Consider the following 26,954-nt stretch of genomic DNA (forward strand, 5'->3'; position numbering starts at 1 on the left):
ATATACTTCAAGTGGAAAAAAAGTCATCTGGCTGCATTCAGGTTTTTAGCAAAGTCCACATGTAAGTCCATAGCTTAGAATATTCTTAAGTCACTGTTTCTTGTCTGTGTTTTAGGTTATAAGCACCTCAGCTATACAAGCCACAAACTCATAAGGCTTAGCTTCTGTCTGAAGTATTACGGCTGTCAAGGAAATTCAGAATGAAGTTAGTATGATTCACGTAAAAGTACACACTAACTAGGATTATGGGGTCAGAAGGGATTTATTTAAATGACCATAATTGTAAAGGACATGTCATATTAATGTCACACAGTTTCAAAAATTGCTCTCTTTTCCATGATGTTGCCAGGTTCTGGCAGTCACTATATCCAGTGGATTTTTTTTTCATGCAGCTACTTTAAGCTCTGGTATATTAGCACCTAAGAGGCAGGTCTGAAGCTGGCTCTGAGGCTCCCTGAGACCTTTCTCTGCAACCTCTTTTGCTTTCTGCACAGTGGCCTGAATTTGAGGGTCCTTGGATGTCCTTTTATCTCTGACACAAACTCCAACCTGAGGCACTGGAAAGATTGAGGCAGGACATGGAATCACCAAAGTGTAGGGGTGAGATGCAGCTATCCTGGTCAGAGATCTACCTATACTGAGCCCGTGGCTTCTGGCTTCTGTCTACAACTGTTATGGCAAAGCCCAGGCAAGGCTTGACATGCTGAGAGGAGAGGGCTTTGACATCTGCCTGGAAAGAGGGTGGCAGCAATCCAGCATTCATTACAAGAAAGTTGTAATAAAATATAATTTTGTTACACAAATGTAAATGGCAGCCCTGGGCTAACCAAAGTGCTTTGATAGGCCAGATGCAGTGGCTTGCGCCTATAATCCCAGGACTCTGGGAAGATGAGGCAGGAGGATTGCTTGAGCTCAGGAGTTCGAGACCAGCCTGAGCAAGAGTGAGACCCCCGTCTCTACTAAAAATAGAAAATGCCTTGGGTGCCTGTAGTCCCAGCTACTGGGTAGGCTGACGTAAGAGGATCTCTTGAGTCCAAGAGTTTGAGGTTTCTGTGAGCTATGATGACACCATGGCACTCTACCCAGGGTGACAGAGTGAGACTGTCTCAAAAAAACCTCCTCAAACAAAAGTACTCTGATACCTGCAACAGTGGCTTTGCATAATACCACAACATCCCCATAATTACCCCTGAGGCAGGAGCTATGTCCTCCACATTGCAAAGGCTTCCTGGAGTAGCCTGTATCAGAGAAGTGTCATGCAGCCAGGAAGGCCAGGATGTGGGAACACTCACAGCAATTTTTTGTGGCCCACAGATGCTGCTGAAGGGACCTCAGGGCTGCCTGTCTTCCCCTCCCCAGTGAAGCAGCAAGGAAGCCGGGCACCACCCGGGTACATGCAGAGCAGAATTCTGTGTAGGGCAGTGCTTCTCAACCTTTTTAATGCCACGGCTCTTTAATACAGTTCCTGTGGGTCGCTGGTGTAGGGCATGAAATTAACATCCTCAGACAAACTGTCCTATTAACCATGGAGCTCTCAGGAAGGAGAAGGATGTATTTGAGACATTGCCACTGAGGAAACTGGTTATAATAAATAAAATGGCTCCATGTTTGTGCCATTGAGACTCTACAATCAGCTGGTTCCTGCAGCCGTTATCCACATCTGAGCGTGAGGTGCGCCTGGGTGAGGGCACCGGCTGTGAGGCACAGGACTAATGGGGATCATGCAGCCAGTAAATGCCAGAGCTGGAGGTCACAGGGCCTCACTGTCACCTTTTAGCTACCCAGAGCTTCCCACCTCAGTGCCCCACCTCAACCTAGCATTACGGCATTTCCTAGCTGTAAGAGAGTTACCTTGGCAAATCCAGGAAGTATAAAGTGTTCTAGAAACAACACAAGATGGACTTGGATCTTTAGGGTTTATTAATAGAACCAATGATTACCAGTTCAGCCAATGTGATAGCAGGGAAGGCCAGACAAAGGGGACCCAGGACAAGGTTCATAATGAACCATTTGCCTGAGCTATTCTCACACGCTCTCCGACCCTCATCCCCTCAGCCATAATCCCAGATTATGACATTGTTCACCTACCTTAGGTTACAAAGCCTGTCTACCCCCCAGATCCCGCCCATGCAGGTGGCCAGGTTAACTCTGCAAATTTGGGGCCATCCCCATACAGAGACCCCTGCTAATGACGTGAGGGACCGTCATCTTCAGTGCCAATATTTGGGGAGGCCGTCTGAGCGGTGGCCAGGCTGGGGCCTCCAAGCTCCCCAGGACCCCTCTCTTTCTGTGATCTGCACATAGGAAATGTAGGGTGAGGTGGTCACCCTGGGGGAGCCGCTGCCCACAATCCAGTCACTCTACCTGGTGAGAAGCGTATGTCCTGGTGACCTCTCACCCTAAATTCAACTCCGAGAGCTGCTCAGGGCCTCACAGGTCAGATGCTATGCTGTGATTCAGTTTCCTACTGGCCAGGTAGGAGCTGTTCTTAATCCTTCCACGCCACTACAAATTCTTTGGAGCTGCTGGCAGTGACTGTGCAGTTAGAAGGCCAGGGGGAGCGCTCAGCACGGCCACGTTCCCCAAATTTCATAAACTGCCACAAGGGGGCAGCACAGGCTCAGGACACCTTAGGCTTAGGGAAGGCAGAGTGGGGCAGGGGCACCAGCTCTGGGAGAAAAGCCCCAGCCAGGGGCCACAGAAAGGGGAGAAAATGTGAATCTTGCCAGCAATGCCCCGTCTAATCCAGCCAATGAGCTCAGTGCACTCTAGATACCAAAAGATCTCTGCAATAAGAATGTTCAGGAAAGATAACCCTCAGGTATCACAAGATCCCCAATCAGAGGAAGACTCAACTGTATTCATCAAAAGGCTGAATCAAAAAATGGGAGCAGAGTATCAAGCCCTGTCTCTACAAAAAATACAAAAATAAGCGGGTGTGGTGGCGTGCACCTGTAGTCTCAGCTACTGGAGCCTGAACCCCTGAGCAATCCACCCACCTCAGCCTCCCAGAGTGCTGGGATTACAGGCATGAGCCACCACTCTCAGCCTTAGAATATACATTTCTTGAGGGCAGAAACTTATCTTAAGGTTCTATTAATTCTCCTAGAGCCCTTGGTGTATAGTAAAGGATCGAGGAATGTGCTCCATGAAGTTCACAAAGTGTGGCGGGTCAGAGGCAAATTGAAACTAAGCTCGAAAAAAGAAATATGAGAAGCATTTTCTAGGTGAGTCCAAGACCTGTGTTACCCTGGGAGGGAAGTCTCTTGTTCCCAGAGAATTACCTGGGAAGTAAAGGGGTGAGAACAGAGAGGGGATTAATTCTTGGTCTTTATTAAGAAGAAGCCACAGAGGGTCCCACTCCCCAGACACCCCTGAAATGGACATTCTGCTGTCAGGCTATAGGAAGTCACACAGGCAGATGGGCCCATCTGGAAGGGGTGGTCCCAGGGCAGGTGGACATTCACGAGGGAAAGCACAACCTGGTGTACACAAACTCTGGGTCCAAATTTGTGTCAACAGGCCCCTTCCAAAGGCTGGAGAAGGAATCCCTGAAGCTTCAGACCCTGAGAATCTTACTTTCACACCCAGGTGGAACCCCTGAATGACCAAATCTCTGCCCCTCTGGACAGAATAACAACCTAAAGATCCCCTTCTCCTGGGAAAACACAATGTGGTGATTGCAGGCTTGGGATGGGGGGTCTGTTTACAGTGGGATTTGAGTACTAGGTCACCTCCAGCTGGGGGTACTGTGAGGACAAAGGATGTGAGAGAAGGGGGGTTGCCGGAGCTCAGCTCATCACCATGGCGCAGGACAGGAGATCTGCTCCCCTCTGTGTGGGCAGCGCAGGCTTCGTGCTCTGCTCAGTAGAACACCTTCTCCAGATAAGAGTTCAAGAACATCCCAGTGGGGTCCAGCTTTTCCCGGATGGCACAGAACTTTGGGAAGGCAGGATACATTTTCTCGAAGTCCTTCCGGGTACAGTTGTGTGCCTGTGGAAGCAACCACACACCAGGGGCCTGGTCCCCAGAGCTGGTGGGTCAGCAGGGCGGCAAACCAGGCACCACTGTGTCCACCAGCCTGCATGTGTGACACTCTCAGAGACCCAGATAGGAGGGCCTGCTCAGAGAGCAGGGAAGGCCTAGCATGCTAAACCTCACTCCCCATGCCCACTGCCACCTGGCAGCGTGACACAGTGGAGGTGGCTCTGGCCCCAGTCCCACTGCTCATTGCTAAGTCAGTCTTGCCACACCTCTGAGTCACCTTCACTTTCCCAGCTGTTAAATGGGCTCATGATGCCAGCCTTATCCTGCACAGAGGGCTTCCATGAGAATGGAATGAGTGAAAGAAGAGAAATTTCTCTGAAAACTCTGAAGGCATCACAATCCCTGAGCTGTCATAACAAGAACTTGGGCAAGGTAAATGGTCCAGGCAGGGGAAGTGGCCCAGACTAGGTCTCTCCTGACCTGCAGCTCCCCGGTCCCCGGCATGCCTTGGGGCAGAGAGCAGCAGCGCCCTCTGGTGGGCGACGCTATGCATAGCAGCTGCTGGCCGCCCTCAGGTCCTACCTTGGCCCAGTGGGGCCTGCCGCCGACCTTCTTCATAATGTTCTCATAGGCCAGCCAGTAGTCAAGCCGCGGCACATCCTTGCCATAGGGCCTGGTTAGGGCAGAGAAGGTGGTGAGCCCTGTTCCTGCCTGCATTGCCCCCCCAGCAGTCAGAGGGTCCTTCTCTTGGAGGGGGACATGGGCCTCGTGTGGCTTTGCCCTTGTGTGCCTTTTGCCACACAAAGGGCTTTTGCTCATTGCTCATCCTCAAAGGATTCCGAAAAAGTGTGTGTCCCCTCGTGTCTGCAAGTTATTGTGAGTTTAAATAATTTCAGAGAATTACATGTATCAACATACACGCTACTTTAGATATCTTTCTGACAAAGCCTGGGGATTCCAGAGTCACTTTATTTGATGGTGGGCAACTCGGCTGTGTAACATAACCCAAGACTCCAGCAGCCTTCACACTGCTAGCCACAGGTCAGACCAACTGATAGAAAAAGTCTGTTTAAAAATTTGAATAAACATGTTGGCCGGGGCGGTGGCTCACGCCTGTAATCCTAGCACTCTGGGAGGCTGAACTGGGGAGTTCAAGACCAGCCTGAGCAAGATGGAAACCCAGTCTCTACCAAAAATAGAAAAGCTAGCCAGGCATTGTGATTGGTGCCTGTAGTCCCAGCTACCCCAGAGACTGAAGCAAGAGGATCACTTGAGCCCAAGAGTTTGCGGTAGCTGCTGTGAGCTACAAGGATGCTATGGCACTCTACCCAGGGTGACAGAATGAAACTCTGCCTCAAAAAAGAAAAAATTCAAATAAACACGTTAAGAGAAATTCTCTCATCTGGGACGTGCCCGTAGCTCAGTGGGTATGGTGCCCACTACATACACCAAGGCTGATGGGTTCGAACCCAGCCCAGGGACAGCTAACCAATGACAACCACAAAAAAGAAATAGCTGGGTGTTGTGGCAGGTGCCTGTAGTCCCAGCTACTTGGGAGGCTGAGGCAAGAGAATTGCTTAAGCCTAAGAGTTGGAGGTTGCTGTGAGCTGTGATGCCACAGCACTCTACTGAGGGTGACAGCTTGAGACTCTGTCTCAGAAAAAAAAAGAAAAAAGAAACTCCCTCATCTGGCTTGTTGGACCTCAGGAATGGTGCAGTCCTTAATTGTCGCTTAGGCCTCCTAGAAGTTTGGAGAAACACCCCAGTAAGATTCAGGGTGGGATGAAGAGAGGGAGGGGTACTTTCTTTCTGCAAAGTCGGGAAGGGCTGTTACAAATGAGAGTGGGGGAGGAGAGGTGGAAGGAAGACACATCTTAGGCAAGACATTCTGGGAAAGACCAACTTCTTACACTACCCTTGTCTACAAGCCTCACCCTGAGATCGCTGCCTAACCAGCTGGGAGAAAGGTGGCACAGCCACCATGTAGGTGTCAGCACGGTGCCCAGAGGTCTGGACTGATGGAAGATTCATCCAGGCAGCACCTGGCATCAAGTATGTTCCTCCTCCTCCTGAACTTGAACCTGGCCTCAGAGCCCTTCTCTACACGGCATTCCAGGCTGTCAGGACCACTGAGAGATAGACTGCCCCTGCCATACCGTCATATCGGTGTCATGAACCGTGGTATTCCCACTAGCATTCCTTACGGATTCATGCTTATTGTTACAGTGATGTAATATAGACTAGAAAGGGTGTGTGTAGTAACAGTCTACAGAGACAAGGCCGTGGGAACTCAGGAGAGAGACACTGCCTCCTGCTGCCAGGATCAGCAAGTCCCCAGAGAAGGTCACATTAGAACTGGCACCAACAGACTGGGGAAGGAGGGGGTCCTTTCATATGGCAGGGGTGGTTCCCCGCCCCCCCGTGCCCCTCTGTGCGTCACCTGTAGATGATGATGTTCATGTAGCAGCTGTCCCGCTGGAAACAGGGGCTCAGCAGGATGTTGTCCCCCCGGGCGAAGCGCACCTCCACGGGGAAGTGGGCCACCACCTTGGGCTGGGCTTCCAGCATGCTCTTCAGCTCCAGCAGGGCCTCCTTGGTCTTCTCTCTGCACTCATCCCCAGGACAGAATCCAGACCTTAGGGTGGGAAGGGACGGCCAGGAGCCCTCCCCAGCTCCGCACAGACTCCAGCCGCATGGTGCCGGGCCGGCCCAGCCTTAGTGTGTGGATGTGCCCGTGACAGGGGCACCCAGCCCTCGGGAGGCCCATTCCTCTGGAGAGAAGGTGGAGGTGTGTCCCTGGAGATCTCCCTACTGCTGATTTGGCCCCTGGGGCCCCCAGACCTCTGGGTATGGTTGTTTCAGGTCCCTGGGTGTCCTACTCTTCAGAGTAAAGTCTTCCTGGCTCTAATAGTCTTACTACGCAATTCCCACCTAGAGATCAGTGGGCCAAGCGCTGAGCACGGTAACAGAGGTGTCCCCTGAGCCCGGGTACCACCCCTCCTTCCCTGGAGAAAGCAACCGTGAGGGAGAAGCTAGAAAGCCACAGGGGGTGGGGACTTAGGGAGGCTCAGGAACAGGAAGCAGGGAGTGGCCTTTCAGACAGACAAGCTGGCCAAGGAGCCCCACCTCCAATCTCAAACTGCCACTGCACTGCCTGAGGTGGATGGGGCGGGCAGGCAGAGGGAGGGATTTGGTGGCAGAGAGGTGTGGTCTGGGGGCACTGACAGAAAGGGGATGAGATTCAGAGCCTGGCACTCGGCCTGCGCAGGCACAGTGAGGACCACGCCCACAGGGAGGGAAGGCTCTAGGAAAAGCACAGCAGCCTGGGCGGAGCCTACCTGGGGATGGCCCAGTCCTGGACATGCTGCTTGAAGCGACACTCGTAGCTGAAGATCTTGTGGCTGAGGTCGCTGTGTTCCCTCTTGTGGCTGAACAGGAGCCAGAAGAAGAAGCGGTTGATCCAGCCCACGAGGCTCGGCAGGAAGGTGCTGCAGGACGGGGCAGAGGAGGGTGTCGGGCTGGTGCATAATAATTATGATACTAGGCATTTATGGAGCACCCGCTGTGTGCCAGGCACTGAGCTGAACTCTTTACAAAACAGGGCCTTGTTCTCAATATCCTCTGCCTTAGCCAGCCTGGGCCGCTCCTCTACAGCTTTGAAATGCCTCCGGGTCAGCACGTTGCTCTAAGGCCTTCTTTCTGGACGGTCCACATTTTATTCCACGTTCACCAATTAATGGCTATTTGTGATGTGTTTAGTGCCTTGCCACCACATGTGGCACTATAACGCTTGTGTTTGTCCCAAAGCTTTTCTGGATTGTTGGGACAAAGGGTGAGTGGAGGTTTAACTGCACTGGGTGTTGCTGGACTAAATTCCATAAAGACCGTGGTAACTCCCCCTCCTTCCACAACTTGGGAAGCCTTGATTGTTGTGAGGGGACCGGTGTCCTGGAATAGGGTCTCGCGTCACAGATTCTTGTCCCTAGAAATGATGCTAGAATTGCAAAGGGAGGGCTCTGTGCTTTCTGAGCCAGGAAGGAACCGTCATTTGGCTTTTTGTCCTAGGAAACTCACAGTTAATCAAGATTTATACACACACATGTACGTTCTTTTTGTTCTCGATTTATAAAAGGACTAGCTGGGCACTATAGGTAAGTTAGAAAGCCGAGAGAAAAGTTGGCATTCTTAGCACTAGGGCATCGTCAGACCTGCATTATATTTGCACTTGATGGATGGGGTCTCTAAGGCACTCATTCTAGTGGAGCCTCCCTGATGCCTTAAAGCCCAGGCCTCCCACTGTAATACATGCACTCAGAGCTCAGGGACACAGGGAGGTGAGCCACCAAGGCTGTGTCCTTAAACGTGTGTCATCTTCTGCATACAGAGAGGTTGGTGCTGCAGGCCGTGGACAGAGGGGTATAAAGGCAGCCTCGAGGAAGGCGGCCTCAGATCTGCAGCCAAGAACTCCATGGGGTAGGGGACAGAGGGAGGCCCACAGGCCCATGTGGGGACAGCTGGGAGAAGGCTTGTCTGGCTATCCTGTTCATGGACTCAGCTCCTGCCCGCTCTGGGCCCTGAGAGAGTGAGCTGCCCGTGGGGCCAGAGGGCCAGAGGCCAGCCCAGGGCCCTGCTCAGCTGAGCTGGCTGTAATCACCTCCCAATGCAGCTTGTGCCTCTTCTGGGCCCACTAAAGACACTCCGTACTATGGCTGCGTCTGACTTTGGTGTGTTTTTTTTTTTTTTTTTAGCCTGGTTAAAGCGTGAATGAACCAGCTAATTCATCTGTGGGTACAGGGTGGGAGGAACTGTAAGGCAAAGGGAGGGATGTGGCGTGTACTGAAGACCTTTTATAAGGACTTGACATTGAATTCTTCCCACAACCCAGTCATTGTTACAAGCTCTACTTTATATAAACATGGGTAAACCATGGCTCAGAGAGGCTGAGCCGTTTACCCAGAGTCACACAGCAGGCAAGTAAAGGGGCAAGGATCAGTGTCCAGGTCCACTTGATTCTGCACCCTGGGCACAGTCCTGTGTCCCAAGTTTCCTGGCAATCAAGTCTGAGTACACAGGTCTTATCTCTTTCAAGGCAGATGCCTTCTCATGTCCTGGAGGCCCGCTGACCATGGTGAGGTTTCCATGGGCTCCAGGGCACAGAGTTGTTCAAATTACAGGAGTGAGCATGGACCTGGCCATCACCCCTCAGAGACCCGTTCCAGACAGAAAGCTGCCCATCCCTCCTGGTTGCCCTTGGCGCTGACACCACTATCACTGCCATCTAGCTATTGCTGATCCACAGGATGGGGCCTGAGCCTTTTCTCCTGTGTTTCTTCCACAAGGACCTAACAGGCCTCATCTAGATGCCAGACCCACTAAGGGCACTGGGGATGGGGAGTAATGGGACAGACAGATCCCTGCCCTTGGGGGTACGGTCAGTCTTGGGGAAGTAGCCAAGTTACCACCAGTTACCAGATCTGGGCTTAACATTTGCACTCTCACACCCTCAGAGACACAGCTCAGTGACCATCTGGAGCCTCAGGGACAGGGACAGGAGGACACAGCTCCTGGAAGCTCCTAAGCTAGAGTCACACAAGCTGGGCTCAGAGGCCTGGAGCGCGCTCGGAGCTTCCAGCTGCTGCCGCATGTGGCAGCTGTGATTTAGAGCCCAATTTATTCCGATGCTCCCTGGGCTCAGGCGCACAGACTCACGCACATTAAGCTGTTGTGCCGCTGTGATGGATGCTGAGGCCCCAGGGAGAAAGCCAATGGGGCACTTTCCACTCTCACCCCAAATCCATCACCCAGATGGAGCTGGAGCGATGGCCTCATGCGGGGCTCCCTCCCTGAGGCTCCTGGGCCCTGACCTGCCTTGGATCCAACACGGTTGCTTCTCACATCCCGTGTTTCACTTCCTGGCCCCTTCCAGGCAGTTCATCCTCTTTGTGGGTCCAAATGGTGGGTCCATCTGACATCCTCTCTAGTTCCCCCACCCTGGGGAGGGGACGATTCCCTGAAGGAAAGGACTAACTCATCCCTGATCCCCAGATTCAGACCTAAACCCGACTGATCTCAGCCCTGTCTAGAACTGCCACCAGCACCAGCCAGTCCCCCGGCCACCACCGGTGGGAGAGAACCCAGCTCACTGCCCTGCTGGGTCCCATCCCAGCTGCGTGACAGCGACCCTCTGAAAATACCTCTCTGAGCCTTAGTTCCTTCATCTGTAAATTAAGGTGATGTGTCAATTTCTAGGAACGCTACAAAACCCCCCCACACACACCTGGTACAGTACTCGATGGGATAGGCAGTGGCGCATTTAAACCCTTTACTGCTGATGACGGCTCAGAGAGCGGAGCTGAGAGGCCATGGATGTTTGTAAGTTGAGCCGACATCAGAGGAGGAAAAAAAGTTCTGTAAACTTCCAAAAAACAGAACTTGAATTTGCCACATGCCAAGGACTACATTAAGTGCATGAGTGAAGTAGCTTGTGGGTGTTCTATTAGGCATAAGTAATCTGGAGATGATTTAAGACAGACTCTCACTCGTCACCCTCGGCTGAACACGGTGGCTCATGCCTGTAGCACTCTGAGAGGCCCAGGCAGGTGGATTAAAGGTTTGAAGAAGAGCGAGAGGGAGACTCTGTCTCTAAAAATAGCTGGTCATTGTGGCACACGCCTGTTGTCCCAGCTATTCAGGAGGCTGAGGCAAGAGCATCTCTTGAGCCCAAGAATTTAAGGTTGCTGTGAGCTATGATGTCATGGCACTCTACCGAGGGTGACAAGTGAGACTCTGTCTCAAAAGAAAAAAAAACCTTATGGGAGGACGTGTGTACATTATATGCAAATATGGTGCAATTTTTCTTTCTTTTTAATGGGGGGACGGGTTTTTTTTTTTTTTTTGAGACAGAGTCTCACTTTATTGCCCTTGGTAGAGTGCTGTGGAGTCACAGTTCACAGCAACCTCCAACTCCTGGGCTTAGGCGATTCTCCTGCCTCAGCCTCCCAAGTAGTTGGGACTATAGGCGTCCACCAAAATGCCTGGCTATTTTTTGTTGCAGTTTGGCTGGGGCTGGGTTTGAACCTGCCACCCTTGGTATATGGGGCCGGTGCCCTACTCACTGAGCCACAGGGGCAGTCCATGGTGCAATTTTTCAGCAGGGACTTAAGCATTCTCGGATTTTGGTATCTTTGGGGGGCCCTGGAACCACTATCCCATAGACACCAAGTGACAACTGTAGTGATTATGACGGTGTGGTACTGGGGGTAGGGAGAGAGAACAGACGGAGGAGGAACCTTAGGAGCTCAGAAACAGACATACTTGCACAGAAACTTGGTGTACTAGACGGCGGCTCCCTCGCCTGAAAATTAACCACTAAATATACAGTCCCAGAGAAACCGGCAAACCAATCATTTGAAAAACTGAAATTGTTGTGCTACTTTATACCATAAGCATAAACATCACTTCCAGGAATCGCAGACTTAAAAGCTAAGGCATATTTAAAACTTTAAGAAAAAAAATATAGACTACTTTTAAGATTAGTTTCATAGATTTTGTTTTTTGGAACAAAAAAGTTCCAAAGATCAAAGAATAGTTGATACATTTGACTGTATTAAAGTTAAATATAGCTGCACACCAAAAGATGTAATAAAAATTAAAGATAAGACGCGAACAGGGGAGGATGTCATAATACATATAATCAACAGAGGATTCGTGCTCAAAATATATGTAAATAAAACCCTATGAAACATAATGAATGAGAAAAACAATCCAATTCTTTTTTTTTTTTTTTTTTTTTTGCAGTTTTTGGCTGGGGCTGGGCTTGAACCTGCCACCTCTAGCATATTGGGCTGGTGCCCTACTCCTTGAGCCACAAGCACCACCTGAAACAACCTAATTCTTAAAAGGGCAAAATACATAAATAGGCATTTTATTGAAGAGGAAACCTGAGTATCAATAAACAGCAAAGATGTGAAACCTTCTTAGTAACCAAGGAAATAAGAGTGAAAAACCAGGGCAGTGCCTGTGGCTCAAGGAGTAGGGTGCCGGCCCCATACACTGGGGGTGGCGGGTTCAAACCCAGCTCCAGCCAAAACTGCAAAAAATAAAATAAAAAATAAAAGTAAAAAAAAAAAAGAATGAAAAATCAGGCCACGAGTGGTGACTCATGCCCATAATCCTAGCACTCTGGGAGGACAAGGTGGGTGGATTGCTTGAGCTCAAGGAGTTTAAGACCAGCCTGACCAAGAGCAAGACCCTGTCTTTACTAAAAATAGAAAGATAGCCCTGCATGGTGGTGGATGCCTGTGGTCTCAGCTACTCAGGAGGCTGAGGCAAGAAGATGGCTTGTAACCAGGAGTTTGACGTTGCTGTGAGTTATGATGCCATAGCACTCTATCCGCAGGTACCAACATAAATAAATGTCACTAACAGAGCTGAAATAAAAACAATTATTATTTCAGGATTCATCAAACTACAATAGGACGCTCAGGCTGGTCCCCCCAAGGGGACAAGGCACCAATTATACTCCTGTTGTTTTGCTTGTTACGCTAGTGATGAGTACAGGGGCGCCTGTTATATTATTCTTTATACCTGAAATATATGTTGCTTGCATTAAGTATGAAATTCTTAGAAGATGCCATTCTATGTCTTGGCTAGACACAGTCACCACGCAAGGTCCCTCAAACCCTTCTTAATCTCTCATAGTTACCTGTCCAGTGGTAGACATGGGGCCTGGGTGTAAGCAGAGATCTTAGGGTGGAAAGGAGGTCCAAGATAAGGCCAGGTGGGAAGACTCATCGTGTCCCCTGCGGGCCAGAGAATGGGGTCTGGCCTCGGATAAAAAAGCTCCCCAGGTGGCTCAAATGTGCAGCTAAGTTCAAAACCACAGTTCTGGAGCAGGAGACAGATTCAGTGTACATGCACTGAGGTTCAGTGTCTTTCTCCCCAGGGACCATGTCCTCAACTGCATGTGGCTGAGGCCTGAAAAAGGCACCACCGCGTCCTACCTGATCCAAAGCAGGAACTCCAGTAAATAGAATCCAACCGCGTAGTCCCAAAACCAGCTGGCTGAAGAGGACGGGGGCTGGGAAGCAGAATTGGTCATCAGTCTGGGGCCAGAGCTGAGCTGCCTCTGTCCATGCACTGGACTGTCCCGTGCCAGGGAGCTGTATCCCAGTTTTGGGGGGGGGAGGGTGACCCACCCACTGGGAAAGCTGGAAGCTTCACTTCCTGGCAGAGCCAGTTCCAACATCCATCCCCTTACATTTCATGCTTTTAAATTTACTTATGTATTTAAGATATTTATTTTGCACAAGACAAAGATGTGCCCTGTGCCTCCTCTCGAGAGTCCGTGAGCCAGGTATCCAGCGACCACCCTTTGCAATCCCCCCTTTGGCCCCCTCCACACAGCAGAGTCCCGGCCTTCATCTGCCTTGTCCCAGCAACATTCATCCTAAGAGGTGGTTTGATTCTCCCACTGGGAAGCAGTCTGCTCGTTGAGGATATGGGAGATAATACTATAGGCCCCTGGGCGGCGCCTGTGGCTCAAGGAGTAGGGCTTTGGCCCCATATGCTGGAGGTGGCGGGTTCAAACCCAGGCCCAGCCAAAAACTGAAAATAAATAAATAAATAAAAACCTATCATCCCCAGAGGTGGGGTGTGCTGGGTGGTTTCTGGGGTCTGGCCCAGCTGTCCAGGATTCTCATCTACCCTCTCCTATCTTGCCTGCCCTTCTGTCCTCCGCTTCCCTCTCCAGATCCAGGCTGTCGCTTGGCCACACCCTGACTCATCCTCCCTGCGGACACATTGGAGGCTCACTCTGTCCACCTTCTTTTCTTCTTCCACCTTTGGGCCTTTCTGCTTCTCCCCCACACTCAGTGACACTTCCCTCCTAACCTGCTGCCATGCCATCCCCCTGACCACAAGTGTCAGCCACTCTGGAGTGGGCAGCTGTGCGGCCTGCAGGCTGTGGGTGTGGATAGGGAGGGAATGTGTAAATCACAGGCAGCGCCTGCTCCAGGACACGGGGTGGGGACAGGCGTAGGCCCAGGGTACCTTGCTGGTGTGGTCCTGGTAGATGACGCTGACGTTCTCGCTGTGTGGGAACCAGAGGAAGCGAAAGTACTCGGATTTCCTCAGGTGGCTGTCCAGGTTGTTGAGGACCTGATCTCGGCAGGAGGGAAGGGGAGAATCTGCATTGGTCATGGGGAGTTGACGGAGAGTACTGGAACTCAGGGCCTGGGTGTGACTCAGTTTCTCCCTATCAAATGAAAAGTGTCCTGACACTGCCAATGGCACAGAATGAGTCTTTTAAAACACTGCACGTTAAAATGGTCCACTTACATGGTGAATGGCTGCAGGGGTCCTCAAACTTTTTAAACAGGGGGCCAGGTAGCTGTCCCTCAGACCATTGGAGGGCAGGACTGTGGGCCCCAGGATGAGTCAGCTATTAAGCAGGACAGGCAGCTGCAGCAAAAACACCCGGTGGGCTGGATAAATGTCCTCGGCAGGCTGCATGTGGCCCGTGGGCCATAGTTTGAGGATGCCTGGCTTAGAGGATAGAAGTGACTTCTTTTGTGTCTTGGTTTGAGAAATTGCCAGTTAGTTGTATGAATTTGGGCAAGTGGGCTGACATCTTCACGCCTCAGTTCTTTAGCTGTAAAATGAGGCTAATGACAATTCTCCCGTTGGAACAGTTATGAATATTAAGTGAACTAATACCTACAAAGTTGGGTACCAGGCGCACACTAAGCACCAGGCAGGTGTAGGCAGCTGCTTCGGGCACTATTTGGGGTCTGACAGGCAGTTGTGGGGCTAGGGAAGAACATTGGTTTTGGAGTAAGTTCCAGAATCAAGTCCGGAATCCCAGCAGCAAATGCAGTGGGGCCCTTTGCTTAGCTCCAGCACTGCAGAGAGGCAGGACCAGAACCTGGGGTGGTTCTTCTACTGATGGCCACTCAGTGCTGTAGGCACAGTACTCCCTGTCGCCCCTCACTGAGCACCAAGAGGTTGCCGAGTGGTGGGACCCTCTCAGGGCCCATCCTGATATGACCTACACTCTCTCCCAGCAGGGTCACTAACTGTCCTATCTGAAGACAGTCCCTGGAATCATAGATTTCTTTGCTTTTACTTGGGTTTCCTGGGAACACAGCCAAGGGAACTCGGTCCAGAAGGAACCTCTTCCTTGGTATGTTATTGACATGAACAGTTCGAATATGATTTGTCCGTCATGTTTAGAGTTGTAGCATCGTTGAGTTAGCTTTTGGGAGTGGGTCACCTGGCTTGTGAGCCAGTGTGGGGGCTCTATATCCATGGCTGGGGATTACCCAGTCAACGGCACAGAGTGGTGGGCCTCTGGACGACAAAGCTGGCATATCACCAAACGAAGCCTGCCTGGGGGGTGGGGGGTGATGCAAGCAGCCAGCTGCATGCCATCTTGTTATGGTTTGGGTGGCACAAAGGGCCAAAGATTGACTATGATTTCTAAAATCCCCGCATCCTCTATCCTGCCCCCTCCCTTGAGGACTTGTTTCCTTCCCGTGGAGGGAGGCCCAGGTTGTGTTTTTCCACCTTCGGCTCAGCTCTTCCCCCTGTTTTTCCCAAGCTTTCTCAGCCCCTCAGATGCCCTTTAAAGCCTGCTCTGGGTGGAAAGAGTGGAAGCAAATGAACTCTGGAGCCATTGCTCACACACATACCCAGCAATAAATCATGGGGCTGAAAATGCCACCCAGCTTGGGCACACACACTCTGCAATAAATCATGGGGCTGAAAATGCCACCCGCCTTGGGCAGCATTCCTTGCCCTTGGCACCACTTTCTCAGTCACCAACTGAGAGATCTGAGGAGAGATTTCCACCAAACTCATGACTCTGAGCAGGGGCTCTTCTGAATCTAAAGCCTTTGCCCCAAGGCTTAATGCACTAGAAATTCCAGTAGTACAGATGTTCAACCAGGATGATAATATTAATAGTTTCCATTTACTCCCTGCCAAGAGTCGGGGGGCACATTTTAATACTGAACTACACACTTGATGCACCTTATCTGATTTAATCCTGAGATTCAATACTTTAAGGTAGCTATTGTTTACTCTCTTTGTAGATAAGGAAACTAAGGCTCAGTCAGGTTAAATGATTGGTTCAAGGTCACAGGTTAAATGATTGGTTCAAGGTCACAGCTTACGAGTGGCCGAGTCAGAGTTCAAGGCCATGCCCATTTGATTTCAAAGCCCAGGATCTTCGTTTTATCCAGGTCATGTCAGTACCGCTTCACCTCCATTCATGTAGCAGATTTACTTATATTGAATGACCTGTGACTACAGAAGAACCAAAACTCCAGGAAACTTGGGGCCATAAATTCCTTCCAGGCACTTGAGACCTGATTCATACCTTCCTCCCATCCATCCATCCACCCACCCACCCACCTATCCATCCATCCATCTCCTCATCCATCCATCCATCCATCCACCTATCTATCCATCCATCATCCATTATTCACTCATCCACTCATCCGTCCTCTCACCCACCTGTCCATCTATCCATTCATCCATCCATCCACGCATCTAACCAGCCATCCATCCACCCACCCATCCACCCATACATCCATCCACCCATCCATCCACCCATACATCCATCCACCCATCCATCCATCACACATCATCCATCTAACACTACTTCTCATTCATTTCAAAGGCACTGCTATCAATTACAGGCCATCCTTCCTGCCTCTCATCATCCAGACCCAAATACCCTACATGTAACCTTGGGTACTCAGCAAGTCTGAGAGTGACTCCTTCCACCTTGCTGTGAAGAACCAGCATAAAGGGTACCCTAGGCACAACCTCTGGCTCAGTGTAGCTGAGAATTAGCACCCTCCACAGGGTCAGCTCGTGGTGGCCCCACGTCTCCTGTGGCAAGTCTCCACCCAGCACTCTTTCCTCCTCATGCCTCTGCCAGCCCCTGAAGATCCTCTGGGCTTCACTAACCTTCTCAGCAAGCTTCACTAACCAGCCATAGCATCCCCAGGGTCAAGGAAGGGGTGGTGAGGCGAGCTGAGCTCCTCCCCATTCAGGGAGGGCTGTCAGTGGAGTGGGGTCCACTTGCTAAGGTCCTCCCTTTATTTTCTGAGGCTGGGTGGTGGGGAGCCAGGAACTGGTACCTCGTTCAGGGTTGACGGGAAGGACGTCTCCTGCAAGTGGAACTGGGGCACGCACTGCAGGGTGATGGTGAGAATGACCCCAAGGCACCCCAGGTGCACCCGCGCGGCCTGGAACACCTCTGCATTGCTAGACTCGGAGCACTCCAGGATGGTCCCACTGGCTGTCATCAGGGTCAGGGCTACCACCTGCCAGTGAGAGAAGAGCCACACTTCAGAACCCCTGAGACCACTGCCCTCACTTCCCTGTTTGTTCTTGGGACAGAGGCCAGGTGTCACTGTTCCCTGTTACCTGACCAAGGGGAACTTCCCAGCCATGCTACTGTCACAACCTGAGGTCTATCTCAAGGGAGAAAGGGGAGGTGGGGAGGGAGGCTCTATCTGGCTCCATCTGCATGAGGTTGCATGGGCCCTGATGGCTCGTCCTCTTGGAACTGCAGCCTCTCTCCTCCTGTGGGCCTCAAAAGGCAGGATGCAGAGAGCCTTCCTCTGCCAGGGGGCTCTGAGGGGAGAGGAGGCTTCACGGAGCTGTGAGCTCCTGGGTGAAGGTGCTGGGCAGGCAGAGTGAGGGTGTGTGAGCAGCTGGGGGCGAGCTAGTCCCCCTGTTCCCAAACAGCCTGGACCCAGCATCTTCCGTGCTCCTCTCTGTCTGCCACTCCTCCTGGTGGAAGCAGCCAAAATGTCCTCTCCCATATCTGGGGACCTGTTTGAAGAACTAGATCCTCCTTCTCAGCCACCCCCAACCCTAGGGTTTCTGCACAGACTGGGACTCTCACTCACAGGGAAGCTGACACCTGACCCCTGAGTCTTTGTCCTTGGCCCTGCCTCCAGCAGCGATCTCTTTCCTTGTGGCTTAAGTACTTCTCACGGTCCACCACTGACTAATGTGGATGGGAATTGCTTTTGACATGTGTAGTTGGCAGCTGGGTGCTCAGGGTGAGGGAACAGATAAAGCTGAACTAATTCTGATTAACAGTGAGCACAGACCAGAGAGGAGGAATTGGCAGAAATGGGGCACGGTGGCCATCTGCGGGGTGAGGGCGTCAGAATGATTTTCACAAAAACTAGATTTTGTCCAAGAGCCAGGGCAGTGGCTGAGAGCTGGCCAATGTGTCACTTCAGCGGGACCCAGGACTCAATAAAGCGTGGCACTCTGTCTGCTGACTGGGTATGGCCCGGGGCATGTGGTTCAACATCTGTTCCCTTGTGTGTAAAGTGGGGATAATAACAGTAACTGTCTCGGGGGGTTGTGGTGAGGATCCGACAAGAGGCTACATCAAGTGTGCAGCTAACTGCCCAGGGATAGTGGACACCAAAAATCCTTCCCCTTTGTCCTGCCGCTGACACCAGGTGTGAAATGCAGCACTGTCTCCCCCGGCCGCCCGGGCTTCCACGCTTGCTCAGCTGGGCTTCCTAAGAGAAGCAGCCAGGGTGAGTCTCTAGTGTGCTTGATTGTGGCCACTTAGAATGACTTCCATCTTCCGCTGATCATTTTGTAGAAACTGGGGCAACTGATGTGACATCAGTCCTGGACAGTGAGCTAGGAGTGGAGCCTGATCTTGGGAAGAGGGGTGGCTGTCATGCTCTTTCCCACCATTACCACTGGGCGGTCTCGGGTCACGTGAACTGTCATTTTAAGGAGGAAATGACAGTGTTCAGCGTGGGCCCCCGGCAATCAGGACCCACAGGTCTCTCTGCGCTGTGCTGCAAAGCTTCTTTCTGTGGGAGGGCTCACGACTGATTGACGTAAGTAGCATTGGTGCCACTTCCTGGGTCCTTCCCCTTGGGATGTCCCCTCTTGCCTGGCAATTGTTGGAGGTTTTTGTGGTGGAAGAGGGAGGAGGGGGACAAGGAGTGATGGGAGGATCCACACAAGGCTGATGACAAAGCAGAGTGATTCTAAGGAGCGGTCACAGAGAATTAGGTTTACCTTTGCTGAGTTCAAGTAACACAAATAAAAAACGAAAGTACACCCCTTCTTTTGGGGTGTTTCCTTTTGAAGTCAGTGCTGCTCTGAGCTTGGACCACACAGCACCCAGCACCCAGAATTCACCTGTGAGCAATGCTCACATGGCCACCTGTCCTTATCAGAGCCTGGGCAGAAGGCAGAGCCATCACGTGAACAGTGAGTCCAGGGGAAACTTAGGGGACCCATGTAGCCCAGTCCCTGGCAATGCTGAGAGCAAAGTGTGGGCTCTGGAAAAGGCCTCGTCTATAAGCAAAACCTATCATAAGCATGTATTGAGCACTAACTGTGTGCACTCCTCTAAGCCTCCCCCCCGCCCCCTGCTTTGCTGTTATGAGCAACTCTGTTTTCAGGTGAGCAAACGGAGGCAGGCAGAGGTAGAGACTTGTTCCAGATCACACAGACAATAATGGTGGAGCTGAGATTTGAAATCCAAGTCCCTGTTCCACAGGCCGAGGGCACATGGTCCCTAGTGTGAGTCAGCTGGTGCAGGGGAGAGAGATGGCATCACGGCTGTGGATAGCAGTGCTGGCACGGGGGTCTCTGTGTGTCTGTCCCAGCAGTCTGCTCCAGAGGTAGCACCTCTTAAAATTGAAAGTGTGAAGTGTTTGCCCTCCAAAGGGTGGCTCTGGACGCAGACATCCTCGAGCTGCCATTTGTTGACCACACACTTAACACACTCATATGCTGGCTCAGGTAGTGAGTTGAGGATTATTCTCCCCATTTTAGATGATGGCTTTTTACAGAACTGTCCAGAGGAATTGGGCTCCTACCTAAACATAGGGCCAGGTTTTGAACCCAGGTCTGGTCACAAACCTGTGCTCTCAGCTAGTTCTCCAGACTGGAATCTTGTGAGGTGTAAGAAATGTTTTTCCACAAAGGCCCAGTGGGGACTCCAGGCCCACGAGCTGGAGCCTGCTGTGGCCCCTCCCTTCATGTGTTAACCTGGATAGCCTGGCCCCCAGCTCGGCTCTGACCTCTCAGTGGCTATGGTACCCCTTCCGCCTGTGGCTGGGAGGCCTGAGAAGTGCAGGTGGGAGGACACCAGCTCGCATGTGGAGCTGGAAGTGGCTTAGAGAGGGCAGTGATGTACCTTGGAGACACCTGTCAAGTTCCTGCCAAAGGGGAGGCCTGGGCTGCTTTGAGGCCCCACAGATCTGGGCCAGCGATGGGGAAGTAGGTGACTCACCTGGGTGGACAGGATGCCGTGCTTGATCCCCGTGTTGTGTGTTCCAGACCCAATGACGCCACCTGCGGTCACATCTGACACCGCACCCAGGCTGTGCTCGGCAGGGGGAAATAAGAGAGACACAGGGACCAGTTAGGCTTCCCAAGAGACAGGCACATGCGAGTGAGGGGTGAGGCCCTCTCCTACCTGGCTCTTAGTCCCCAATTTCCATGACTTAGCTCAGCCGTGACCCTAAGAGAGGCTGGAACAGGTGGTTTCCAGAGTATAAAGGAATCACGATGCCTCAACCAGAGCAATCATTGACACCAGGTTGGACACAGGGACCAGTGCAGCATAGACAGGCAAGGCAGGAAGCCTGTGGCTCAGGTGTCCTGCTCTTCTGTCCTTCTGGGGGCTTGTTTTGCCTCTGCCTGAGTTTGGATCCTCAGCGTTGTTCATTGCTGAGTTTTCAGAAAGACTTAAGCTCTGGTTGTCTCGCCCCCTGTTCAAGACTGTGATTTAACACTCAGCTCCTTTCTATTCCCACACAGCGCCCCTGAATCCACAGTGGAAGAGACAAGCACACTGAGGAGGAAGAGCGGGAGCCCAGAGAAAGGGGTGTGCCTGGGATGTGCTCCTTTCTGGTGCTGCCAGATGCTTGAGTGTCCAGCCAGTCCAGGGCAGGGGGTGGCAGATGCCCCGGGGAGTTGGGGAGAGGCTCTTACTTGGACAGGGCCAGGCCATGCTGGTCCAGCTGTGGGTGCAGGTCAGCCAGGAGGATGCCAGCCTCCACCGTCACCTGCTGCTTCTCCTTGTCCACCTGCAAGAGACAGGCCAGGCTGGGAGCAGCTAGACCATCACAGAGTCCCCATGCCTGCCACCACGCTCAGGGAGGTCATGTGGGTTTGTTTCAGCCTGGGGTTAGCTTAAGCCTGAGAACACTGGGACTTTGGGAATTTTCTGCCTACCTCCTCTGTTCACAGGTGAAATGAGGCCCCACCTGTGCCCTCACACTGCCCAGACTGGGAAGTCAGGATTGCTTTGTGTAATTGTGCAAAGTCACCAACAAAAGAGGGCCCTGTTTCATAGGGTCTTGATTTGCTAGAGGGAGCTCGAATTCTCCACTTACTCCCCACCCCCCAGGAGGTCTCAGGCAAGGACTAAAGGCCGGGAGGGAGGAGAAGAGATGCAATGTGTGTTTGGCGCCTGCCACACAGGTGAGGGTGCTGTGTTGTGAGATCTCCATGGCAGCCCCGGACAGCAAGAACAGTGAAAGGACTGAGTTCCAGGACCTGATGGCTCTTGCCCAAGGTCACACGAACATCGGTAGCACAACAGAGATGAGAATCAGCATCTGTCTGACTACAAGGCACAAGTGCATCCCACTGACCCAGAGCGCAGAGCTTGGCAACATCAATTGCTGGAGCCCTGTCCCCACTAATTAGCAATCAGAGTTCATTACTGCCATGACTGATGAGGCTGGAACGTTTTCTAAGAGGTAGAGACCGTCAGCCTGAGCAAATAAGGAAATGGCAGAAAGAATCCCAGAATCTCGCGAGCGGGGCTGGGGGAAGGAGAGATTATCTGGCAAAAATTACAGCTGAGGCCAGTCATGGTGGCTTACACCTATAATCCTAGCACCCTGGGAGGCCAAGGTGGGTGGATTGCTTGAGCTCACGTGTTCAAGACCAGCCTGAACAAAAAGCAAGATCCTGTCTCTACTAAAAATAGAAAAATTGAGGGTTGAGCCCAAGAGTTGGAGGTTGCTGTGAGCTATGATGCCATGGCACTATACACAGGGCGACAGCTTGAGACTGTGTCTCAAAAAAAAAAAGTTATGGCTGAAGGGAGCTGATCCCAGCAGATGACACAGGAGTCCTGGCATGCAGCACACCTGACTTGGGAGCAGGCACCTGGGGACACTCACCAAGGACTGGCTGAGCTGCATGGACGGCATTCCACACGGGGCTGACAGCAGTTCTGGATCTGTGCCCAGCTCTGCCACTGATCAGCTGTGTGGCCCCAAGCAAGTCAGTCACCCTCTCTGATCTTTAGTTTCTCCATCTGTAAAACTACCTGAGTGCCACTTTGGGCCCGTGTGGATTTGTCATTGTGAGTCTATTTTGGGTCAGGCTCACCTCTTCTGTTTTTGAGAAGTGGAAGGAAGGCCTTGGCAGAAGAGGAAGGTAGACGTCCTCTCCTTGGCCTCACAGGGCTGGGAAGAACTGACAAGAGGCCTGAACAAGCCCAGAGCGGGTTCAGGTAAGGGGTGCTCAGGGCAGACCAGGAATTGGGGAATTAGGGTGTCACTTAAGGACTCAGGGCAGGTAGCGGGAGGAAGGGGGAGCCGAGTCTGAGTGCTACCTGGAGGACCCGGTTCATCTTGCCCATGTGAATCATAAAGCCGTCCGTGCAGGCGATGTCGGAGGGCGAGTGGCCACCGCCTACCACCTTCACTCGCTTGTTCTGTTGTCTGGCCAGGGCCAACACCTGTGGGGACAGAGCTGAGTCAGGTCTTTCTCCGAGAGGCAGCCAGGGTGCAGGGCTGGACCTGGCCTGCAGGGGCCGTGGGTGGCCTGGGAGAGGCAGCCTTCCAGGGCCCTGCTTGGCTCTGGCCACGTGCTGGCCACCCCAGGAAAGAGGCAGGAAGAAGAGCCAGGAAGTGAGCTGGACTAGAGAAATAAGCAACCTCCCTGGAGTTCCAGGGCTCACTGTCTCCATGGGCATGAGGCTTCCCTAAAGACAAACCCAGTTGCCTTTTTTGCCCCTTCTGTGACCTTTCAAGGGTATCCTGATGTCCTAGTGATAAGATCTAGGCTCCTTATCTTGGCCTCCAAGAGCCTCCAGTGGGCCTCGCTCTGTCCCCTGAGCGCCGGCACAAGTAGGTGCCTCTGCGGATTCTTATATGAATGAATGAATGAATGAATGAATGAACATGCCACCCTTAACTGATTCCTTTCAGGTCCATCATCACCTTCCTGCCCACACAGACCAGGGAGAAGCTGGGGGCTTAGAGCTCAGATAATCCCTAGTTCAAATCCTGGCTCTGACACTCGTTAATATGGGAAAATTACAAAGCCGCTCTGAGCCTCTGTTTGCTCACCTCTAACATGGGAATAATAATCACTCCCTTGTACAGGGTTCTGAGAGTTGGGGAGGGGTAGGTAGGAAGCTCGTGGTGCCCAGTTAGACGATCGCTCCATGGAGACCGTTACTGTTAGAGCTGCTGTCCTCTGACCTCCTCACTTACACACTCACTGGTGCACACACATGCCTGTGCACACATGCTCTCTCACACACACTCACATTTGGAATGAACTTCCTCCTTGTCTGCCTGAGCTGCCGACATCTAGATCCTATGGAGTTGGTTGTGTGCCTGACTGTCAGGTGAAAGGCCAATATAAGCTTTGTAAGGACAAAGGTTGAGTCCTGTTCATTCATTCATTCACCCATTCATTCATCCATTCACCTTCCTGTGTGTGCTGTGCCCCAAGAGTGCTGTGGGTGCTTAGGACACGGGGCAGAAGAAGAGGGTGTGGGCTCACACTTGAGGAGGGAGAGAGCCAAAAGCCAGGAAATGTTCAAGCCAACAACATAACTGCCAGTTAGAAACATTCCATGAAGGAGAAGCTGAGATAGAGAAATTGGGACATACTTCTGATAAAGCAGAACTGCTCTGAAGAGAAGGTGACCCTGAGCCCTGAAGGATGCAAGTGAAGGGCTGAGCCCTCCAGGCACAGGGGACAGCATGTCCACATGCCCTGGGGTCAGACAGAAGCCAGCCAGGGAGGGAGGCACCTTAGGGAGGCTGGAGACACAGGCCCAGGTGATGCAACCTCGGGAGTCAAGTTCAGGTTTTATTCCCCAAACACCAGAATGCCTCTGATGGGTTTTAAGCAGGAAAGCAAACAAAGCCCACTAACATAAAAAGAAAAAATTACTTCTGCTCACTGTGGAAAGTGACTTAGAGGGAGGCAAGACTAGAAGGCAGAGCAGGGCGGAGGCCCTCCCAGGTCACAGTGGACGAGGAGCAGATGGTGGCCTGGCCTGCACTGTGGCCACAGTATTGCAGAGAAGACGATGGGTGCTGGAACCAAACTGGTCTCGAGTAGAACTGGTGACATGAGACAAGGATAAAGGGGGACCCATGACCCACTTCCTGGCTTTCAGTTTAAGCACCTGGTTACCCTATAAATGGGGAGCATCGAGACAGAACAGGCTGCAGGCAAAACAAAACCAAAATATGGTCTTGGGCATGCGAGTTGGTAATGGCTTTGAGTCAGATGAGAGAAGTCCTGGGTGAGTCTACAGCTCAGACAGACTTGAGCTGGAAATGCACACCTGGTGGGGGTTAGCCTCCAGCTGCGCAGATTGGAGAGGGCCTAGGATTGTAAGGTGGCTGCCACATGGAGCTGGAGTGGGGAGAGAGAGGGCAGGAGTCCTGGGAGTAGCCAACATCACTGAGCTCCCACCTGGCCAGCAGTTGTGGCTGGGGTGCGACCTTAGCCTAAGAAGTCCCACATCCCAGCTTCCTCTCTGGGGCAGGGCTGTGGCCCCCAGGTCCAGGCTATTCCAGGCCTGGTGTTGTGCCAAGATGGACACTCACCTCTCTGATCTCCTCCACGGACGTGGGCTGATAGTACATCTCTGGGCAACAGCCATAGGTCCTCGCCCAGTTTTCAAACTTGACTCCTTTGTACCCATGCACCTGTGCCGGGCAAAATGCCAGGTCTGAGCAGAGAAGCATGTGTGGCTGTCACGACCCCATTGACTGTCCCCTGACTGCCCCCCACCACCACCATGGCAGGGACAGAGGCTGAGGTCACAGGACTGAGCCCAGGCGCTTCTCTGCCCTAAACACCTCCCGGGGCCAGGGGAAGGTGAAGTGCGGCTTGGCAGAGGCCTCCTGCTATGATTCTCGTGGGCAGGTGGGCAGACCGTGTGGAGAACTCTGCCCATTCTAAGGGGAAGGGAGTTTTAGAGAGACCGGGGTGGAGGCTGAGAGAGTGGGACTTGGGGCTCCAGCCACCTTGCTGTGGCCTGATGGACGGTGTGCTCAGTGAACAGGTTGCCAGAATAGGGCTGTGTGAGCCAGTCCTGGTGGCCCAAGAGGGACTTGGACCCAGCCTGCAGCCTTCCCAGCAAGCTTGTCCACTCTGGGAGACTCCCCAGCCTCTAGCCCACAGCCTTGGGTCCTGGGGAGAAGGCTCCCATCTGTTGGACTCCCACTGTGTTGCTCTCACTGTGCTGGCATCCTCCATACACTGACCCTTCTTTAGACCTTACAGTAATGCCGTGAATAGGAAATATTACTCCCACTATCAGAAGCAGAAACGGAGGAGGCTCAGAGAGGTAATGTAACTTCCTCAAGCTCACACAGCAGCCCTGTGAAGGTTCTGGGGTAAACCCAGGCCCACACCTCCTCAGTACCCCAGGGCCTCCCCGGAGTCTCAAGTGCAATCTAAGAGGCTCCATTTTGCCTCCCACCCAGCTTATAGGCCCAGACTGGACATAGGTTGGCTGGGCCAAACCAGCTGGTCCCTACCATGGCTCCAGTGGTCCGTGGTCTTGGCCAACTTCGGCTCTCTGGGCAGCAGGCACAGGGGTGCAGGGACCTTGGTGCTGGGCCGGCTTAGCTCTGTCCGCAGCTGCCTCAGGCCAAGGGGCTTTGGGGCCTGCAAAAGCAGATCAAAACCGTCTGAGGACAGGCTCCACCCCAGCAGGGCTCAGGGCTGGGGCTGTTAACAAACAGCAGGTCACACAGGTCACTCCTTTCCTGCCCCAGGGCTTCTCTTAGCCAGAAGTTAGGAGGGCAGGGTTTCTGCTGGTGTCTGCTCAAAAACCTGGAAGCTGCCTGAACTATGACCTTGCCCCGGGGATTCTGGAGACAAAGACACCCCCAGCCTCAAAACTGGGTCCTTAATGCCAGAAGTCAAGGGAGGCTATGATGTGGGGGGCTAGACGGGGAGCTCCTAATGTGGGGACTGCCACAGGGCCCTGGCCTGGGTGCCCTGGCGCAGAGGAGGGTGTGTACAGGCTCTGCCCGTGAGGTCTGAGTCCTGGGTTTGAGCAGGCTTGGTCTCTCCCACCGTTAGAGAAACAGGACAGAACCCTGGTAGCAGAAGCAGGGGGAGAGAGCAGGGCCCCAATCCACTCTGACGCGTGTCCTCGTAAAAAGAGGAGATGAGGACACAGGACCCATTCGGAGGTGGCCGACACAGGGAGAAGACACCAGCTATAAGCCAAGGAGACGCTTTGATCTCAGACTTTCAGCCTCCAGATCTGTGAGGAAATAACTGTGTTTAAGTTCCCTGATCGGTGGTTCTCTGTTACAGCTCCTGAGGCTGGGGTCAGGCAGAGGGGGAGAGGACAGGGAGTTAGGCTGTGCAGTTGGGGCTGCGCCTGAGGGAGGGAAGAGAGCCCCACAGAGCCTCGGGCTTGGGGCCTGGGAGCCAACACACAGAGAAAGCTCCTCTCGGGCTGGCTGCGTCTCTCCTCCACGCTCCCTGTCCTAAAACCCTGAAAAAAGCCCCAGGACTGTGGCCCACACACAGGCAGATGGGTGGGGTCAGTGTCAAGTGCTGGGGACAGAGAGGCATGTGCCAAGGAGGAGAGGGGACTGCTGAGCGGTGGCCTGGTACTACCTAGCATCAGGTAACTTGCTTCCCACCTCCTCCTGAAACTGTTT

The 26,954-nt window shown here is 52.6% G+C and overlaps 1 protein-coding gene across 1 annotated transcript; it reads right to left on the bottom strand.

Annotated features, from left to right (window-relative positions):
- Positions 1 to 3,312: 3,312 nt before the first annotated feature.
- On the bottom strand, positions 3,313 to 25,989 carry LOC100956712 (L-gulonolactone oxidase). Its single transcript, XM_012807721.2, has 12 exons — positions 25,812 to 25,989; positions 24,873 to 24,974; positions 22,631 to 22,756; positions 20,992 to 21,086; positions 20,288 to 20,378; positions 17,136 to 17,321; positions 14,038 to 14,145; positions 12,990 to 13,066; positions 7,326 to 7,475; positions 6,428 to 6,592; positions 4,570 to 4,660; positions 3,313 to 3,993 (listed from the first exon to the last, which is right to left on the bottom strand). Exons 1-12 carry the CDS (start codon positions 25,812 to 25,814, stop codon positions 3,865 to 3,867), a joined length of 1,323 nt encoding a protein of 440 aa, XP_012663175.1. The 5' UTR covers positions 25,815 to 25,989; the 3' UTR covers positions 3,313 to 3,864.
- Positions 25,990 to 26,954: the final 965 nt, after the last annotated feature.

Source organism: Otolemur garnettii, unplaced genomic scaffold (assembly GCF_000181295.1).
Source record: "Otolemur garnettii isolate 467f Iridium unplaced genomic scaffold, OtoGar3 scaffold00074, whole genome shotgun sequence".
NCBI lineage: Eukaryota > Metazoa > Chordata > Mammalia > Primates > Galagidae > Otolemur > Otolemur garnettii.

Coding starts and splice junctions, on each gene's coding strand:
- LOC100956712 (XM_012807721.2), bottom strand. Junction 7,476..12,989: donor GAGTTCCTGCTTTGGATCAG/GTAGGACGCGGT, acceptor CCCGTCCTGCAG/CACCTTCCTGCCGAGCCTCG. Junction 4,661..6,427: donor ATGAACATCATCATCTACAG/GTGACGCACAGA, acceptor TGCCCTAACCAG/GCCCTATGGCAAGGATGTGC.